The sequence below is a fragment of the Varroa jacobsoni genome, unplaced genomic scaffold (genome assembly GCF_002532875.2).
Source record: "Varroa jacobsoni isolate VJ856 unplaced genomic scaffold, vjacob_1.0 scaffold_780, whole genome shotgun sequence".
NCBI classification, from domain to species: domain Eukaryota; kingdom Metazoa; phylum Arthropoda; class Arachnida; order Mesostigmata; family Varroidae; genus Varroa; species Varroa jacobsoni.
Window position 1 is genome coordinate 1 of NW_019213682.1, and position 14,290 is coordinate 14,290.

The 14,290-nt window shown below is 40.9% G+C and overlaps 2 protein-coding genes across 5 annotated transcripts in view; one reads left to right on the top strand and one right to left on the bottom strand.

Moving 5' to 3' along the window:
• Positions 1-203: 203 nt before the first annotated feature.
• On the top strand, positions 204-2,329 carry LOC111263650 (splicing factor YJU2; the record flags this gene model as incomplete). Its single annotated transcript, XM_022838948.1, is given in 2 exon segments — positions 204-374; positions 1,312-2,329. Coding segments are annotated over 2 exon segments (783 nt in total), but the record flags the coding sequence as incomplete, so codon positions are not given.
• Positions 2,330-2,601: 272 nt separating this feature from the next.
• Positions 2,602-14,290, bottom strand: part of LOC111263647 (uncharacterized) — a 99,034-nt gene continuing 87,345 nt past the window's right edge. The window contains exons 1-4 of one of the 4 annotated variants that reach the window (XM_022838945.2): positions 8,869-10,807; positions 6,138-6,489; positions 5,587-5,772; positions 2,602-5,277 (exon numbers count right to left, since the gene is read on the bottom strand). In XM_022838945.2, coding sequence (XP_022694680.1) covers positions 4,761-5,277; positions 5,587-5,772; positions 6,138-6,489; positions 8,869-8,977 — 1,164 coding nt within the window. In that variant the 5' untranslated portion in view covers positions 8,978-10,807 and the 3' untranslated portion in view covers positions 2,602-4,760. Of the gene's footprint in view, positions 5,278-5,586; positions 5,773-6,137; positions 6,493-8,868; positions 10,808-14,290 lie in introns of those variants that run through there. The other 3 variants (XM_022838944.2, XM_022838946.2, XM_022838947.2) reach the window with 3 other exon arrangements.

Sequence of the window (14,290 nt, forward strand, 5' to 3'; positions counted from 1 at the left end):
CAAAAAACTATTAGTTTCAGTTCTCACAGGACCCCATATTATAACCTCTTAAAGCAGATTAGTTTTATTTTTATTAAATATGGACGATAATCCCGTGTAACCTAATTACTACAAGCATCATAAGTAAGGTTCCAAGACAAGTACCAGACTATAGTTACGGTATTTATTACTGTGAAAATGTTGACATTTTTTTGCCTTCGCAGGGCAAAAAATTCAATGCACGAAAGGAAACTGTTCAAGGAGAGGAGTACCTTGGTATTAAAATATTCCGTTTCTATATTCGGTGTCCGCGGTGTCTTGCCGAGATCACCTTTAAAACAAACCCTAAAGAGGGCGATTATGACCTTGAGCATGGATCTACAAGAAACTTTCAGGCGAGTTTCCATGTTTTGATTTCCTGTGATTTTCATTTCGTTCAAATGTTTGGATACTCTGTTTCTAAAAAACGTCGTAGTAGAACCTAACGACGTTAAAAAGGTTAGACCAAATATAAAAGATATTCGAACTAATCATAATGAATTAATTTCAATGTCAGTAACGCAGCTGATGAGATCTTTTTGGAATTTTTGAAAAATATAGTGAACTAATTAGTCTGCATTACAAATATGTGAATCAAGGTAAATCTTAGTGCTTTCAGTAGCTGGTATTTAATTTTTTTATTAACGCCAAGCTCTATAAGCAAATGCGAGGTTGATCTCTCTTAAATTCTGTCCCACGTAGAACAGAAAACTCATCTGTGTGACAAGATCAGATATTTTTGACAGTATTAATTCAAATACAGAAATTCCGTTGGACAGCTTTTAAAAAACGAGAACATACGTTTTGGATAGCTTTCCATAGCAAAAGAACTAACGCTAAAACGTTGAACTTTATATGCAAATAGCAAGTAATATCAGCTGTGGCGTATTTAAGGTATTGTGTTCTACGTTGCCAAGCAGTTTCAACATATATATCGACTTGTTAATGTGTTAATGAATTGTCTTATTAAGCCATAGTTATTTCACACTAAAAATGTGTCCCATTTATACGATGTCATGTAACGAGGATCAAGCGGCGATTTTTGGCTATAGAATTACTTGGTTAAATTACTAATAGGAAGATAGCTTAATATAAATCTCGAAAAAAGCATATTAACCAATAAAGTCATTCTCCTAGTTAGTACTTGAGCACTATTAATTTCAAGATATTTTAGGGTGCAAATTAAAATTTGCTACTAATAGTGGAGATTAATTGTTAGACTATTAAACTTACAGTAAAATTTTTACAGCGCCTTCTTAATATTTCTTTCTAATTAACTGTTCATTCTTGTAGGCATTACAAACCGCGGAGAAACTAGAAGAGGCAGCGCGTCTTGCAGAAGAGGAAGACGAAAAGAACAATCCAATGAAACTGCTTGAAAAACGTACAATGCAGTCCCGTGTAGAAATGGAGCGAATAGAAGAGCTCGAGGAACTTAAAGAGCTTAATGAACGGCAGGCCACGGTTGATTTTGAAGGAATGCTTAACAAAAAACAGTTGCAGCAAAAAGAAACAGAACAGGAACGGATTTTGAGGGAAAATCGTGAAGTTGAACACGAACTTGAACAGTTTCTTATGGAGAAAGGCATCGAAAATCGTGATGGTGTCTTATACAAGCGAGTTCGAGACATAGACTCTGACGAAGAAGAGGAACGGCTAAAAAAGATCCCAAAAGAGGATCCAATGAAGTCTACCAAGTCAATACGACAGTCCGAGATAAACAAACTTCGAGGACTTGTTCGAGTTAAGAAAGTCATTAATAACAATAATAACAAAGCTGAATCGAGTGCGGGGGCTGCAAGTATGGACCAAATGACAATAGCTCGACAATCGAGCTCCGGCGGGGGCGGCCTTAGTTTATTAGCAGCCTACAATGACTCTGATGGCAATTCCGATAACGATTAAAATGTTAAATCAGAAATACTCTACGCTGATTCTGCCATCATTGACCGGCTTTAATAAACTGTACCATGCCACAATGCTAGCTAAGGCTAGCGTTTGTTAACCAACTGATTGTTTTCTTGTATGGAAACTTGTAGTAGCCAGTCACCAAGCAAGCAAGGGTTAACAATGAATGTGAATTCAGAGTTTGCTATATATGGAATTGCCGGAATGATTTCCTCTGTTATTATGCATAAAGCAAAAGCTGTAACTTCTTTGATGATGTATATATAAACATATATATCTGAGTGTAATCTTTAAAGCAAGCTTATTTGATGTATAGAGGTGTCCTATCTTGTACATACGTTATAATTATAACACACGTGTCACATACATGGCAATAAAAAACGTGCCTATTCTTCTGTTAAAACTGTTTTCATCTATTGCTAGACCTTTACTTGGAACTGAGCCACGTGCTTTGCTAAAATGTATAATCGTTTCAAATGATCGAAGAACTTGCTTTAAACCTTTAAATTGTTAGTATTAGTTTTATGTTTTGATATCAGTAAACTTTTCAACGAAGGCATCATTTGATAATATGATAATCTGAGGTTAAATCTTTATCGTTCCTGAAAATAGAGGCTATTAATTAATCTGTTTCTAAATTCTCTTGTCCACTTTAAAAGAATGAGACAACCTACATTTATCGGATTAGTGTTTTATTTATTAATTAAAATTAATATATATATATATATATATATATATATATATGTTTGTAGTACATATACAGTCCACACCACGTGGTACTACTATGTACATGATAATTGTATCTATGGGAACCTCAGCGAACTTTGACTATTTTATCCAAGTTGAACCAGACAACCGATGAGAAAGTTCACAGGGCGAGATGAAAAGAAACCTGCTGCAGCAATGCTTTATGGGTAAATATAATAATTGGAAATATTTCTTTGCACACACACAGGTGTTCCTTCATCGCGTTATTAGTTTCATCATCAAAAATTGCATGAATCGCGCTCGCTACCCGAAGGGTAACGGTGGTCAGCGAGAAGATAACACTACATACAGCACTAGCTAACGCATGTCCACGATAACCGATGTCAATTACGTGTGATAATTTAATTATTTCATATGTAACTTTGGAATAATTCGTATCCTATTGTAAATCTATTCTTGTAACAATATATTACACGCGTGAGATATTAGCTAATTAACAAATAAATTAAATAGTAGATAATACACATGGTCAATTTCCGCAGACGAGCAATTGGAAACAATTATTTTGGACATGAGTGAGGTCAAAGCTGTCAGCTACCAAAAACACTCTTGAGACATCGGCTGATCGCTAGACTATCAATAGATCAAGGAAGTGAATGGATTTTGATTTTTTTGCGGAGCCAACTGTATATGACCTTGGATACTCTGCGCAATAGGAACGATACGGACTATCCTATCTTTTGAAGCGCGTCAATTATTATATTTACATAGGAGACAATTGACAGCTTCGGTAGTCCACCCATTTTGCCAGATGCGGCGCGTCTCTTATCATCAGATCAGCCTTATCAGCAACTCCAGGCACCTCCAGTAAGTCGTGTGAACATGACATGACCCAGTTGCCAGATTAAATATGCGCAGCAGTCTCCCACAGGAGTGGTCTCCTCGTTGGGAGTTCTCGGCGTTTTAGGATCCATTCATTACTTTCGTAGAGCAGAAGTATCAGTTTTTTGTTATCCTTTAAATTATTATGTTGTTTCATTTAGCTTGGGCTCTGTAAATCTCTTTACAGCATATGGCGGCTTTCTAAAAATCTGGTCTTTTCTACTCTAAAGATTTCAAATCAAAGTTGCACACAAATTAACGAATTTTTGCGAAGTATGCTAAACACCCTGAAACTTTGTGCTTAGAGTTAGTTCAGTTAATGCGTCATGCTCGCATAGCCATTTATCTTAGTTGCAGCTCCGGATGCACAGGGTGGCGTTTGGAACGCGAATACCTTTCAGCGTAATTCTTAAACAGACTAGTAGAAACTACTGGTACATCTTTCCGCTACATTTTCTGGGATCGCTAGCGCATCAGTGCTTTGCATTTTATTACTATCTTAATTCGATTCCTCTTTTTATTATTAGTTTTCTTTGAATAAATTAATATTATCCTCTTTTTATATTTCTTTATATGTATATGTTTCTTTTTATATAATCTATCTGGCGGCGATAGGAGTTTGGCAAGGCGCACGTTTGTCCTAGCGTAATAAGCACCAAAGTTTGAATAATAATATGGTAGATGCTTTCAATCATCCACTTTTTTCCCTGTTCCACCACTCCGCTTCCTTTGTCAAGAGATTCTGAGACGAACCATAGCACGAACATTGTCCCACCATTATTCCTTGTCTCTTATTTATATTCGCTGTTCTCTTTTGCATCATTTCTTTGCCATCATTGTTTTTTTCGTATGCACTAACTGCACTAATGATATACGAATCCTTTTTATCAGTGCTAATCAGAACCCCTCTCCCCATCGTAGCCCCTTTTATACTGTACATTTGCTCTTAGATCTGCCTCTAAAGCGTGCTCCAGTGCAACGATACTTGTTATACATGTCGCCAGTCGGAAGCTGTTTAATTTATCCGCCTTTCTGCCGAGCTTCTGAAGTGATACTGCTACTAATATATCCTCCTAATACGATTCTATGTTCTCTTTGTTGCTCTTGCTTTCGTGGCATAATTATGTTCCCTGTCGCTTCGTAGATTCTTCGACACGAATTGACCACAATCGAACGATTCGTTGTGCGCGTGCATGGTCACCATAATCAACATTAGTGTTTCGTGCTCAATCTGCTTTTTCGCGCTATTTGCTGGTGCTACGCATCGAGTATAGTTCATCATCGGAGAACCATGAACTTTGGCTCGACATTGAGAACCGGCAAGCGGGATTGTCCTTGAGCCAGTGAAAAGATGATTTGAGCAGATCCGGACTTGATGAGGTTGTCCCAGTCGGGCCTACACGTCGTACGGTGCTGTGCGGTGAGCTGCTCCCTTCACTTGTGCTGCAATCGTCCGAACTGCATATACTGTTGCGGCCATACGGGGGTTTGAAGGTCACGAATGATACTGGTATTATGCCTGGTGTCGTTAGCGGCTCATCCATGGTGGACGGACACTCGACCTCCTCCAGGATGCGCTGCTTATGGTGCAGCGCAGGCGTGGAGCCGTGCTGTCGTTGTGAGCCAATCGTCAATGTTCGCGAAATGCCGAGATGTGTAGTGAAGTCTCGGCAATCGACGTGCGATGTATCAAGATCTCCAGTGGCGTTCGAGATCACTCTTGAGGCCATCTTTGTGGAAATCGGAATAAAGGCGCGCCGCCTATAATTCAAACGAGATATTAATTAGAAGTTAACCGAAAGTCACCTGATTTTACAAAGTTGATGTCTCGTTGAGGAGACAGTAGAAATACGACAACGTGTTTGATTGATGCAGTGATTCCTGCGATGGACAAATTTCCTGCTAAGAGACTCGAAGTTCTCTTGTAATCAGGTGCAATATTTTTGATACTAATAAAATATACCATTAAACCCTGCTTTTGATTCCAAGCGATGCATTAAACATACAATCTCTAGAACGTACGGATACACTCTATGACTTTAACGATTACTAAAATAATTATTAAACTACCTTTCGTGTTTAGCGCTATATGCTGCGGGTGTCATTAAGATCTCCTGGGTTTTCGCCGGCAACGATCGCATCGATGTCAAACTTTGCCGAGTGGATGAGCCTCTGCCGAAACTCATTTTATCAAGCTTGCGACACAGCGCGTTATCGGGAAGATCATTCTCCGATTCCGAATCCGCGTACGAGCTCCTATGATAAACCACACAAAATGCACGCAATGCAAAACATTGCAAGCTTGTTCACAATCTGAATTGACGGAGGTATTTGCTGAATGTCGTAACTAAAATCTCAGTGTCCATTGTATCACTTGTTCCAACCTTTTCTACTGATTTTTTGCTGTTGATTTTGCTGTAGCTCTGAAAGGACTGCGCGTGAAAGTATTAATATTAATCGATTAATATGAAGATGTACCCGTTCATGGCCGACGGTATTGCTAGGTTAAACTTTCAAATGAACTAGGACACTATGCTGTGCTCAACTAAAGTTTGATCAAAGGTGAGTATTAGGATTACGTGAAGCTTACAGCTATATTAGTTAAAGAAAAAATAACTAACCTTGAGCAACCATTAAGTTTCGATAGACGATAGGTGCCAGGTAATCTGGGATTCTTGTGGAATGACCTTCTCATAAACGCTGCTTGCGACTCCATACCAAGGGGTGGTATTGACCCACCATTTACCACAGGTGAGTGACTAACCGCTGCCTGTAAAGCCTGTTGCAAATGATCGTGATGATGGTGTTGGCCTGGGTCAGTTCCTGCGTCAAGCTGCTGCCTTCGAAGGCCTGTAGTGTCTGAGTTGTCAGGCACCGGAGGTGTGGGAAGCGGTAGCACTTCACCGTCAGATAGGGATGAGGACGATGAAGAGTTCCCACAGCCACCAGCGGAATCGTCGGAGGACATCCCGCCTACTAAGTCAAGACCAGAATCAGGGCAGAGGAATAACACAAAAATGTTATGAACAATGTCTACAGCACGCCGCCTAATTTCAGTGATCATTATTTGTAACATTATATTCTTCAGTGTTTTGCATATGCAAACATACTGCATTATATATATATATATATATATATATATATATATAGTACGTTTATGAGAATTAAATTATTATTCCTATTTGTGCCATTTATTTTAGCTGTTTTAGTTTAGGGTTTTATATAGCTATTCCTCGGAAAGAGAGGATTTTTTTTATCTCGAATTTTAAAGGAATCGAGTCAAGCTTTCGAATAGATAATTTCCATCAACACTAAATCGTATAACAAACCCGTATGATCAATACTTGTGTTCCCAAAATTAATTTTCGCTAATTCGAATGGGAGCTAGGATATATAAATGCAGGCTTTCGAAAAACTTGAAAAGTTGCTCATCTTTTAATTAGCTTGCCTCTGTGATGTACCGAAATAGGTTATTCGTTCGGTTAGATTTCTTAGTTTTGTTTAGTAAGTCGGAATATAATTGTGTATGGTACTAGCCATCTTCAGAATACTATGCTTTTGTGAATATAATAAAGGCAGTCTACGTACTGGGCTTATTTTCAAATTTTTGAAATATAAATTTTTAGTCACTTGTCGGAATTCAGGTCCGTTTGCATTTTGCTTTACGGTGTTGGATTGAACGGAAAAATAGTGCTACAGCTTGCTTTACTCAGATTTTTTTTTTTTTTTTTTGAGAACTGCCTATGCAAATTTAGTTTTTTTCGCTCGAAAACAAGTAGAAAATCGTATTAACGTATTATGGAATAAATAAACCATGTCTTCTATATAATTTTGAAATATTGCAGTGCATGCGTGTCGCCCGAGTGACAGTATGTTTAAAATAGCCGCACTGATTTCACAAGATTAACAGAGCAGACGTACCTTAAGACTTCTCAGATTGATATCCCTCACAGATATTATTTAATTGACAATAACACGGGTTACGTGAGGAACATGCTTTGTTTTTTTGTCCTGAGACAGCTAGGGACGTGAAAAGTCCGCATCTAAATATCATTGCTCGTAAACTATACTAAATTTTTGTTATTCTATCGGGAAAAGTTAATCTGAGATGGATCAGATATCGTTATTTTATACGGGGACCTATAACAGTATCCATATATGTGTTTCACTATTCAAAGCAGACAAGTATCGCTTGGCTGGTACAGCCGTTTTTTCTTATCCACCATAATCAACAATCGGATGCGCATCCGTCGATTTACATGAACAGGATACATTTTCAAATAAAGAGCAAATTTTAGCAGAGGGGGATAGAGATCAAGTAGAAACGTGAATGAACATTAGTATAAATGAACATTAGACTACAGTAAGCAAAAATGTAAAATGCCTTACAATTAACATAAAACTAGCCGCAATAGTCGTTGGACAATCAATGGGTAACTGATAATTGATACATTATTGCCCGCCGGTATCAGCCGTTATCGACGCTATCGTCAACAAAAGGTTCTCAGTAACACAGCGATGAGCGCGACACGATATTCCTATGCACATACGTGCAATGTTCAAAGTGTGTCACGTATTTCCAACGCTCTGTGCGTAGTTACTGTAGCCAAAAAGTCAATAATGAAACAAAAACCGCCATTAGAAATTCACTTAAATTTCCGTACCATTCCACTTTCCATTTCCTCTCGTTTACTATTGTGGGACGCTAACATCAGCTTAGGCCGGCAAGCAGAAGTGTTTAATGAAAGTGGCACACGTGATCCAAAATCTAATATTATAAATTAATACAATCGTATTTTGTATCGCACTTAACGTAAGATAATATCTCGTGTTACCTAGATAAGGGCGTGCTATAAATTGTAACGGATACTTGGCCAAAAGCGACAGCGTCTTTAAATAGTGCACCGGAGAGACGAAGAGAAGTTCTGAAAGATGCGAATTTTCTATTTCCAATTAGCGTTATTTGAAGATGGGACATTGTCGCGTCGGTTGTCAAAAAAAAGTCTCTGCGGTCGAGGAAAACCGATCATCAGATTAATGAAACTATAAGCTTCAGCCGAAATATACGTAACTTCTTTGGACACCAGTTAATGATTCAATCGAAACATATTCAGGCTTGATTAAAATTTCTACTATAAGTTAGTGAAACCATATGATAGACTTCTATCTGTTGTTATGGTACCTATCTGATGCGTAATATGAAGGGTCACTTGACTTTAAAAAATGATCTGTGTCCAGATTAACATAGAGACAACAAACCATACTGTATCAGGAGACGGCTGAAAGGCGCTGTTAGCTAGTCGTGAAATAGATCAGTGGACAATTTTTTTCCATTCAGAGTAACGCACTCACCTCTGGATCTACTAGTGTACCGTCCAGCATAAAAGTTTCTCGATTCGCGCATTGTATCCGCATAAAATACTTTCGTTGACCAATATTTATGATTTATCCGATTGTTCATAAAGGTAATTATAAACAGAATCACTATTTGTCATTCCTAAATTGGCGACGTTCACAGCGGTATCCTAGGTATTCATAGAGGAGCGCAGAAAAGTCCTTCAGGGCGTGTTTTTCTTTCCAATTCACGCGTCGTTTTTGATTCAGCCAATCAAGCTAATCTGCCGTTACCGTTAACTATCGAGAACCATTCAAACTACAATTGCCACACCTGTTTTTATTCATGGTACTAAACGCTCGGGTCGTTTAGCGCCTAGCGCACGTTTTGCCTCGTCGAGAGTACGTCTCCAACATTGGCGTTCAGTTTTCGTTCACGGCCACATCGCGTATCGGTAGCCCACTTAACAAGCCGAAAGTGATTCAGACTGCTGGGTTTCCAATGACGTATTATGATCGAGCTAATAGGGCAGCGCCCACTTGTTTTTTTGGCGTTGGCCAAATTCCGAGTGCTACCGTAGGTCCTAGAGTGTTACAGCTAAAGACAAAGGAAAGAGGCTCTTTTCTTATTTGTTTTGTGAAATAGTGCTGGACTTCCCAGTATTACTAGTGATTCGTGAATGCATAATAGGTCTGCAGGCGTGACTATTCACCGCTAGAAAGGAATAGCGCCAGTTGTAACAGTGATAATATTGACTGCAATTGTGTGCAATGGGCAGGGTGAAAGAGAAGTCGTATTAATTCTAGTCCACAAGAACGGGAGAACCCAATCAACAACGGTCGGCTGTTTTCTCCTCAAGAAATACATGAGCGAGCGGTCGGTAAAACAGTGAGTTCACGTTTTGGTTAATTACATTCATCTCTATGAACAACCAGCATTCGATATCCGCTCGCCGATAGACTCTTGGGCCGCGTGCAGAGTCAGATTAAAGTGATCGCAATGTTTCTTTAGCACTGGTTTTGTTGATCGTGGTGACACCGACTGCCCGGCTCACTATTTCTCCGTGCGATGACTTTTTTTCTAAACATCTCTCGGACAGCGAGAATACCAGATTTTCGGACATAGGCGTTTAGAATGCGCACGCATACGTGCACAAAACACACTGGTTCACACATTGACGATCACAAATTTGTCTTTTTTACACTTTGTCCTGCTGTTCTTATTGTACAGTCAACAGTTCCAGTCGCATACACATCTTGAATAGAGCGAATCAACCAGGCCTCAGGTATGACTGGTGAGTTTTCTTACGGCTAAGTTAGTCCTTGGGTCGTGAATCTACGGCCTGTAGGAGAATTGTCAGAAATAAAGTGATAACAATGCTAGGCTGCTCGAGTTGACGCTCGACAACTGCCAGCAACGGGAGCAATGATAGTCGGCGGGTACAATGGCAAAAACCACTCACATAAAAGTGCCCCGGATACCACCGATCGTCGTCGAGAATGAAGATGAGAATACGAAAAAGTAAGAAGCGAGCAGATGTAGAATGGTCGTTGCCTGTCGTAGGGCCAGTAAACTAATAGGTCTGTCTAACACGTGCGGGTTAAACGTCAAGATGCTCAACATGAAGAACCTAACACAGCCAGACAGAATCATAGGTCGACCAGCGCCTGCCACCCATAGCAGAAAACACTTAGGCTTGGGATCTGCCGATAGCGCCTTCTGTAAAACTGGGTCTGGTCTACTTTGGCAAACAGCGAAGCTTCCGCTTGCGACCTTTGGTTGAACTGCCACTTCTACTGCGTTAGCAACTTCGGCTACCCCGGCATCAGCGCGAGCAACACCGAATGTAGCAAGATCGCTCGAGGGGAAGAGGACGACAGAAAGCAGACAGGCAAAACCACGCTGTTATCGCAGTACTAAATCTAGTGGTCGTCGTTGAGTTGGTCTCAACAGACTGCCTCCGTTCATGACTATCGAACACCTGACTGAGTTTCGAAACTCGCTGAACCCCTCGCCGGGTCATACGTTATTTTTTACTCCACCCTAATGTCTCCTCCTCTCCCGGTCTCGGGGGTGAGCCAGCCTATTCGCGACCTACCCTCGAATGGAAAGGATGTGGAGAGGGGATAACTACAGGATAGCGATAATGTGACCGCAACAGTGACCCCGAAGTACAGCTGCCTCTACTGTGGTAGCCGCTACAGCAAAAAAAGAAGGAACTTGACGGTAGTCCCAACTAGATGCATAGATTAGCGTCTCTAGCTACGCCAGATAGACGCTCAGAATAGGTCTACACAAGTAAGCAAACCACCTAGTGGTATGCAGTAGCTGTCGCGGTGATTCACAGATTGCTGCCGCACCACAACGCAAGTTTAGAGGCTCTTATAAGAGTCGTCCATCGAAAAAGGTGCATGGGCAGGGTACCATTGCGATGCTTCGCTTTCAAGACGTCTCTAGCGAAATCGGCGCGATTAACAGTTGCGACTTTATATATGAATGTATATATATATGCACACTGATACATAATTTGAAAACATCAATTTTCGAGCTCACAGCGTGTATATAAGGCCGAATTACTGTTTCTGGTTCGCAAAGCACCTGCAACTATGGATGAATCTTTGCTATCACTTTTTCAATGATGAACAAATAAAGGTTGTGCGTTCGATTTCTGTTAGTCGATGTTGACCGTTCAGCAGTAGCCCCAGATGATTCCCGTGAGTCGCTGCTGTTTGTAATGTGACCAAGTATAAAGTGGCTAGAATGCGATGCGAAGTCTAACGATCTTCGCCAAGTTGGATTTCTCTTCAGTCAACCAATTGCTTGGTGGAGTTCGTCGGCTCTCCTGTTCATTCCTCGCATACCATGGCTGTTGGGCTTATTAGCGTGGCGGGTTCATACGCGTGCGTCTCACGATCGTCCGAGAACCTACAATCGTTCAGTTCTCGACTGCCTGGCCCCTCAGATAGGTTACACAGAATAACAACGGCGGATTTGCTTCGCCAGTAGACAAGGCGCACATTTTGATTTGACAAGCAGGATACGCCGGTCCCGTTTCCATCGACCGGCGTGGTTGCATCCGTACCTGAAGTATCAGATACGAAGATGATACCGTTGGCAGTAGTGTCGAACGCGTTAATTCCAAACTTTTTCAGGATTTTGTTAAGTTGTTGCAATGTGCTTGCGATGATGTTGAAACCTTGCAACGTGTACATGCTTCTCCGTGATAAACACTCGTCGAATAGTTGAACCTCATCAGAATAATGCCTGGCGAATGAAGTTCCATTTGAAAAATGAGATTAGATTTATTGAAGCCTGAAGAGGCTAAGTAAGCTCACAACGATCCTATCCATCATAAACAGAAGGAGATTTAATGTGTAGTGTAGTTCAAAACAAACAGTAAGTAGTCGTACAGGTTTTGAGAATGAGTTCAGATGAAGGAATTGAGCTTCATCTCAAATGCAGTCTTATATGACAGAGATAGATTGAGGAGGCTTCAGAGACTAGAGTGAGGTTGAATTCACTGAGGTTTTAAGACAATGAGAAATATCTCTCTTACGGGTTATTTAATTATGTGCACTTCTGCGTACGGCGAATTCGAACTGACCTTATATCCGCACTTGTAGAAATCGGAAAATTACTTAAATATAAGCCTGATATATAACGAAAAACTGCCCATCAGCTGCGAAAGCACTTAGTTAGGAAACAATTAATAGCCATTTGTGGAATAATTTATTAGAGAAATAGCCCTACATAATGTTTGCGTGTTTCAAGAGCATCCCTATTGTTTTTATGAGTACTAATAAACCTTTAAAGACATATTGGTATATTAATTCGGCATGCTATTTACAATTAACTTGAATCCAACAAGCAGCAGCACTCGAGTGACATAACACTGAATCGTGCTTATGTTCACTGCCTGGCTTATGGTTACCACGCATACACCCATACACATGGGCCGCATACATTCGGAACTATACCTATTTGAACTGCATTGTCTAAAGCCGCTTGACACAGAAAGGAGGTAACAGTGGCACCTATGCGTATATGTATATATGTGTGGGTTGATCTAAAATCACACTCCTTTACCCTGTGGTAACCTCTGAAAGCACAAAGCTTGCCAGTGCCGGCAATGTACACCGTCCCCGAAGGCATTCAATTAGCAAAGCAACCGTGCGCTTCTTGCCACATGACCCGAAATAGCTTGCCGCTTGCGGACAATAGGCAAACCCTCAACTGAACACAGACGATTTTCTCCACAAGGTATCGGATCCCGTTCGACAAAACACCATTTCGACAGTGTCCTGTTCCGAAGACACAAAGTTTCTGTTTAGTTCTAACAGAATCTAATTACCAAATAGCGCCATTCATTCTACGAGAGCTATGGTATGGCAGCTAAATTTAAACTTGGTGTCATAAGACTACATATGCGCGTACATCTACAGGACACTGGCTCCGACAATCTCCAAGAGAAGTAAATAGCCTTAAAAATCTACGGATGATCAGGTTATTCAAAATAGTTCAGATTACCTCAGTTGTCTCCAAAACGATAGGAGGTAGCGAGAAGGGATTTGGAAAGCTGCTAGGGGTTGTGATCTTATCTATCGGGAACTCACAACGAAACAAGCTTCAATGTCAGAAATGTTAAGTGTCTTGATCTGAACGAAAACGAAAAAGAAGCGTATGCGCGATCGTCTTCATCTTTCTGCGCCAGAGTCGTGTAAAATCGGCCACAATGGCGACGCTAACGAACACCCTTCGTTTGCTTCCTCTCGTCCTTCAGCTTCTCCTCTTCTTGAAGAGGACAGCTTCGCCCCGATGCGACACCCGTTTCTGGCTGGCAGCGCGACAACAGATCTGCTGTTTCTGCCTAGTCAGCGTGCTTGATAGACGGAACAACGGCAGCATATCGAGAACACATCAGAATTTTGGCGGGAGAACACAGAGAGAATACTTCGTAGAACAGCAAACAGGCGAAGCGAGATGCACTTGACACGGACATCGAATTTTCTTGAATCGCTGCTTGATCCGGCGCGGTGCCACTGGAGTGCCAAGTCCGTTCAGGTCCGCTCAAGATCGTTCAGGAACCAGTCGGGAACACCCGGCAATCCGAAGACCCGTCGAAGACGGTACAAGAACGGTCGAGAACACGTTCTACGATGGGACGAGCTACATGGCTAAAGAAGAAGTCGAGAGGCTAACTCTCAAGATAGAAAGATGAAATGAATTTGGGTGGCCGCCGATCTCTATGAATCAGACTGATGCTGCCGCCGCTGTTGAAGCCACCGCAGCAGGTTAGACTATGCGAATTAGGTACAAGGAAGGCAACATTTAAGATTGGGAAGAAATGTCTCACAAATATTGCATTTATTATTCATTGGCATGAAAGTCGACTATGCTGAGACAACTAGCGATGGTTTAGATACGACGGCATAAACAAGT